The 6,449-nt window shown below is 42.4% G+C and overlaps 1 protein-coding gene across 1 annotated transcript in view; it reads right to left on the bottom strand.

Annotated features, from left to right (window-relative positions):
* Window positions 1-6,449, bottom strand: part of LOC111866675 (alpha-(1,6)-fucosyltransferase) — a 25,335-nt gene that overhangs the window by 3,684 nt on the left and 15,202 nt on the right. Inside the window, exon 9 of the mRNA XM_023855856.2 lies at window positions 817-967. Within this exon, the coding sequence (XP_023711624.1) occupies window positions 817-967 (151 nt within the window). The remainder of the gene's footprint in view (window positions 1-816; window positions 968-6,449) is intronic.

Below are 6,449 nucleotides of genomic sequence, written 5' to 3'. Positions count from 1 at the left end.
AGGGTGTTTGAGAACAGGGTGTTGAGGAGAATATTTGGACTGAAGAGAGATGAAGTGACAGGAGGTTGGAGAAAACTGCATAATGAGGAGCTTTATAACTTGTACTCTTCGCCAAGTATAATTAGAATGATCAAGCCAAGGAGGATGAGGTGGGCAGCTCGTGTAGCACGAATGGGGGAGACGAGGAATGCGTACAGGATATTGGTGGGAATGCCTGAAGGAAAGAGACCACAGGGAAGACCAAGGCATAGGTGTGTGGACATTATTAGAATGGATGTTAAGAGAGATAAGATGGGATGGTATGGATTGGATAGATCTGGCTCAGGATAGGGACCAATGGAGGGCTCTTGTGAACACGGCGATTAACCTTCGGGTTCCATAAAATGCTGGGAAATTCTTGAGTAGCTGCAGAATTGGCAGCTCCTCAAGAAGGGCTCAGCTCCATGAGTGAGTAAGTATCCAATTTTAATAGTACTGCAGTTCAGTAGTGTATATATGTTAACCATGTATTTTCCTGATGGCTATTGATAGCCAAAACATGTAGCAGAGCCAGAACTAGGCACTGATCTTGATATCTGTTGTGCTGTGACAGTTAATAAAGAGGCTATGTATTGTAACACAACAGGATGCATGAAATGAAAAAAAAAAAAGAGATACTCTAGTTCCATCAGGGGCCTCTATACACCCAAATGGCCAAACTATCCTGGCTTCTACCATTTTATGTATGTTGCAGATATGGATTTTCCAAAACACAACACATACCAGTAAAGCAATAGGTAGGACACATTACTTGTGAACTCAGAACACAATGCATACCTGTGATGAAAATGTGCAGACTAGGTAATCACACAGTGACAAGAAATGTATGTCAAGTATGATGCCATTAAGTGAGGTGTCAGAGTATCGTGTAGACACTGCTGCAGTCTTTGCCACATTTGAATCACCCAAAATGTCATATTCTGGATACCTGTCAAATGTAGAAACATAAAACAACAGTTCTGAAAATAACAGCAAGTATGTCAATCTCTGGTTATGTTGCATGAAGGAAGGAAACTATGCACCTTTCTGTCATCCGCTACAAACTTTAGAACCAACTCAGGCATGTTTTCAAAAATGATATATAAACAAGGGACATTTCACACCATATTTTAGGATTATCGTCTTCCAGGATGACAATGTATACTCTGGCAGATAGGTACAAACGTTTTGGAGGACACAGCTGCCTCCATCTTCAGGGTCTTCTTCTACTCAGAAGATACATGCAGCATGTTCCTCCTACATGTTCTAATTATCTACCAGACCACATGATGCCATGTCCCAGAAGACAGTAGTCTTCATGTTACATGATCAGCTTCATAACGATATATTTATACCTGCAATAAATGAACAAGACAATGAAATATCTAGAATCTCAAGGACAGCAGTACAGAGTATTTATACAGGGTTATTAAAAAAGAATGAACTGATTTCATGACGCATTGCTTCAGTTCTCAAGCATCGTCATGGAATGAGTCAGTGACCATTTGAAAGAGGAGTTATCTAAGTTGTGAATGGCTGCCACAGGGGCGCTGAAGTCGCGTCGTTCTTCTGGCAACGTTCAGTTGTTCGTTTACCCTTGGAATGGCGAGTCCTCAGCAAAAGGCATTCTGCGTTCTCGAGTTCGCGAACACAAATTTGGTTGTCACGGTGCAGCGTGCTTTTTGAAGGCGATTCAGCATTAATCTGCCCTGTCCTAAGAACATTCAACAGTGGTTTCGACAGTTTCAAGAGAGTGGGTGTCTGTGTAAAGGAAAACGTCCAGGACGACCACGAGTCTCGGAGGAACAAGTGGCGAGAATCCGTGCTGCGTTTGAGAGGAGCCCGCGGAAGTCAATAAATTGAGCTAGCCATGAGCTTGCGATCCCTCANTGACCATTTGAAAGAGGAGTTATCTAAGTTGTGAATGGCTGCCACAGGGGCGCTGAAGTCGCGTCGTTCTTCTGGCAACGTTCAGTTGTTCGTTTACCCTTGGAATGGCGAGTCCTCAGCAAAAGGCATTCTGCGTTCTCGAGTTCGCGAACACAAATTTGGTTGTCACGGTGCAGCGTGCTTTTTGAAGGCGATTCAGCATTAATCTGCCCTGTCCTAAGAACATTCAACAGTGGTTTCGACAGTTTCAAGAGAGTGGGTGTCTGTGTAAAGGAAAACGTCCAGGACGACCACGAGTCTCGGAGGAACAAGTGGCGAGAATCCGTGCTGCGTTTGAGAGGAGCCCGCGGAAGTCAATAAATTGAGCTAGCCATGAGCTTGCGATCCCTCAATCCACTGTCTGGCATGTGCTAACAGTACGTCTACATTTGAAACCATACAGACTGCAGCTCGTTCAGGCACTTACCAATGATGACAAAAGGAAGCGGATGGAATTTTCCGATTCGATGCTGGAGATGATGGAAGACAAAACCTTCATTTCACGTTTAATTTTTAGTGATGAAGCGACTTTTTACTTGAGCGGCACAGTCAATTGTCACAACATGCGTATTTGGGGAACAGAGCACCCACATGAAAGAGTTGAGCACGAAAGAGATTCCCCAAAGGTGAACGTCTTCTGTGCTGTGTCTCAGGACAAGGTTTATGGTCCTTTTTCTTTGAAGGAAACACCGTTACAGGACAACCTATCTCGATATGCTCCAAAACTGGCTCTTCACTTCACTGCAAGCAGATTCACATGACTTCATTTCCCAACAAGATGGAGCACCACCCCACTGGCACCTGATGGTCTGAGCTTTTTTAAATGAAAAAGTGCCCCAGCGATGGAATGGTCGGAAGGGGTCCAAGACCTTGCTCTTTGTGCTTAGCCTGCGAGATCCCCAGACCTCACCGTGTGTGATTTCTTCTTGTGGGGATATGTAAAAGATCACGTTTATGTTCCACTGCTACCCACTAACCTCGATGACCTTAAACATCGAATAACAACAGCGATTAACTCAATGCATCGTGATATGCTGATACGCGCCTGCGAGGAAATCTCTTATCGCACTGATGTTGCCTGTGCTGCAGGTGGTGGCCACATTGAACACTTGTAAGACAGGAAATAAAAGTCGATTGTGAGTAGAATACTTGACTTGGCTGGAGTTTTGTATATTATATAAAATATAAAATTGTATAAAATATTGCGTAATAAAATCAGTTCATTCTTTTTTAATAACTCTGTATATCAAACTGAAGTACACTTGTCCACTTGTTTAAATCCCTATATTCATTAATGCCACAGCAGCACACATAAAGAACAAAATTTTGTGAGATGGTTAAGAAAAAACTCCATGGTCTTAGTCTGCAAGCGAAATATACCAACTGAGCGACCACTGCTTTTGGCGAAGTTAGTGACAACTTTTGCGGATAGAGAGTGTCACGTGGTCAGCGCAATGGATCCCCACGGTAACTGAACTCAGTTTTCTAGACTGGAGCTGCTATTGTTCCATTCAAATAGCTCAATTATGCTCATGAGGCTGAGTGAACCCTGTTCCAGGTCCACTTCTCAGAAAATCTGGTAGCGCCAGGAATCAAACCCAGGACCTGTGGATCTGTAGCCAGGAACTCTGACCACAAGACCACAGAGACAGTCTTTTGTAAGAGGGTACATATTTTAATGGGTCTACCTTTCATTAATGGATGTTTCCACCTGACAGAAATTCAAAACACAAATTTATTTTTACAAGTCATATAAAATTACATTAGTTGCTGAGTTTGTGGCTTCTCCAACCTGGCACTTGGCTGGTTATAGAGTAAGGAAGATGGTTTAGTCATTCATCTGCACAGCGTCCCTTCATCAAGACACATGACTGTGACTGAAATACAAATAATTTTCAAAATCACAATAATTTTTGCAGATGTCCTTTAATTTTATTTCATGTACCCAAGGGAACAAGCCTGACAATTCAGTTTTGCCAACAGAAAACCTCTGTACTTCGTGCATTCTTCTAGACTTAGCAGATAACACTACAAATATACTGTCATGTGTAGGGGGGTATGCATGAAGAAAATTAATGGGTTGTAGTTCGGATGACTGGTTTATTAGCACTCTGGTTACAAGTTCTCCTAATCACACTCAATTATAATGCTGTTGCTATTTTCCACACATTCCAGTTCACCGCTGTACAAGCACTAGGATTATGTTTCCACTAGTCATCTCAACATGGAAACTGTCACTTCATACCAATATGACGTCTTCTTGCCTTTTCTTGTTCAATCATGATCAAACCTTGGAACTCAACTAAAAAACGCTCCTGAGCTCTTAACCACAATGCACTGCAGTGCACTGTGCTCTGCGCTACAACAGGTCTTTGTTACATAGGCTCTGCACAGAAAACACAAGTCATGTGATTCCTAGCTATTGAGTTCATTGGTGTGCTGACTTTGCATAGCAACAAGCTATAACATTTGTCCACTGAGACACATCTTCTACTGTTTCATGTTGGAATGTGTTTACCAAGCTGTTGTCTACAAACACTATGAGCGAATCTGTTACCATATACTGTAACGTGGTTTGCTACTGGTTACCATATACTGTAACGTGGTTTGCTACTGGTTACCATATACTGTAACGTGGTTTGCTACTGGTTACCATATACTGTAACGTGGTTTGCTACTGGTTACCATATACTGTAACGTGGTTTGCTACTGGTTACCATATACTGTAACGTGGTTTGCTACTGATGACGCCGTTCAGATTTTTAATTGGTTTATTTAACAACCTATAAATTGTAACTACAAATACGTGGGGCAATCCAAAAGTTTCCGAAATTTGAATTTTGCGCACGAATGCTTATGAGCACATTGAAATACCGCTAGGTGTCTCCTCACACATCCTTCTTGAATCAGTGTGGCAAGCGGCGTCGAGTTGAGTGCTTGGGTTTATTGTTGGTGAACGTATTTCCATTGTGATGTTTCCGTGAGTTTGCGGTTTTGCGATGGCTGACCTGAGAGAGCAGCGTGTCTTTATAAAGTTTTGTTTCAAACTTGGGAAAACCGCTGCAGAAATGCACCAAATGTTGAAGCAAGCTTTTGGTGAAAACAGTTTAGGCCAGACACAAACTTACAACTGGTATAAGCGTTTTAAAAATGGCCGAACATTAACTGATGACGATGATCGTTTGGGACGGCCGTCAATGGGCAAAACACCAGAAAATGTCGCGAAAGTTAGGGATCTGATTCTGCAAGAAGGTAGACTGACCATCCAAGACCTCTGTAACACCTTGGGACTAAGTTATGGTACATGTCAATGAATTTTGTCAGAGGAACTGAACATGAGGAGGATTGCGGCGAAGTTTGTGCCACGACTGCTGCAAAATGAACAGAAGCAGCATCGCTTGGAAGTCTGCAGGGAACTTCAGCAACAGCTTCAAGAGGATCCAAACTTTCTTTCGAAGGTTATCACTGGTGATGAAAGTTGGGTTTATGGCTATGACCCTGAAAGCAAGCAGCAATCATCACAATGGAAGAGCCCTTCTTCACCTCGGCCAGAAAAAGCTCGACAAGTCAAGAGCAACATTAAGTCCATGTTGATCTGTTTTTTTGATAGTGACGGGATTGTTCACAAGGAGTTCGTCCCTCCTGGTCAGACAGTCAATAAAGAGTTCTATCGCGATGTTCTAAGGCGTTTGAGGGAGAACATGAGGAGAAAACGTCCAGAGAAGTGGTGCATGAACGACTGGGTACTCCACCATGACAACGCACGACCGCATATGGCTTACACTGTGCAGGAATTTTTGGCTAAAAACAAGATGGCAGTTGTTCCCCACCCACTGTACTTGCCAGCTCCATGCGACTTCTTTCTCTTCCCCAAGATGAAAATCAAGTTGAAGGGGTGAATATTTGACACAGTTGAGGAAATTCAAGCGGAAACACAGACGGTACTTAACACCCTAACAAAGAAAGACTTCCAGGATGCATTTGAAAAGTGGCAGAAATGCTGGGATCGGTGTATGCGCTCCCAAGGGGACTACTTTGAAGGTGATGGTGCAGAATAAGATCTAGGTAAGATGTAATAGTTTTTATTAATATATTTCGGGAACTTCTGGATTGCACCACGTACTTATAACACAGTTGTGGGCTTACCCAATTTATAAACCCTATACAATAATCTATTCACTCTGTCTTCAGTAGTCTTCACGTATTTATAATGCGGGAGCTATAAAAGTCTCTCTTAATTACACACTCCCAATATAACTGTACTACAGCACACACAGTCTTTAAGTCACACAATAAGTCTTCACTGTCCATGATTTATTTAATCCGTCTTGCAGTGCATACACTCATTTAACTCCTTCTCTCCCTCGCACTACATGTTTCGGCATAATAATGCCATCTTCAGGTGCTTACTTATCCACGTCAAACCAGTTCATTGCATGCCATGTTCACACATTAAAATAACTAAAATATGTATCTATCATATACATTGTCAAACGTTAAAA

The sequence above is a fragment of the Cryptotermes secundus genome, unplaced genomic scaffold (assembly GCF_002891405.2).
Source record: "Cryptotermes secundus unplaced genomic scaffold, Csec_1.0 scaffold66, whole genome shotgun sequence".
Taxonomy (NCBI): Eukaryota; Metazoa; Arthropoda; class Insecta; order Blattodea; family Kalotermitidae; genus Cryptotermes; species Cryptotermes secundus.
Note: the sequence above shows the minus strand (reverse complement) of the source record. Positions and strands in the feature narration are given on the sequence as shown.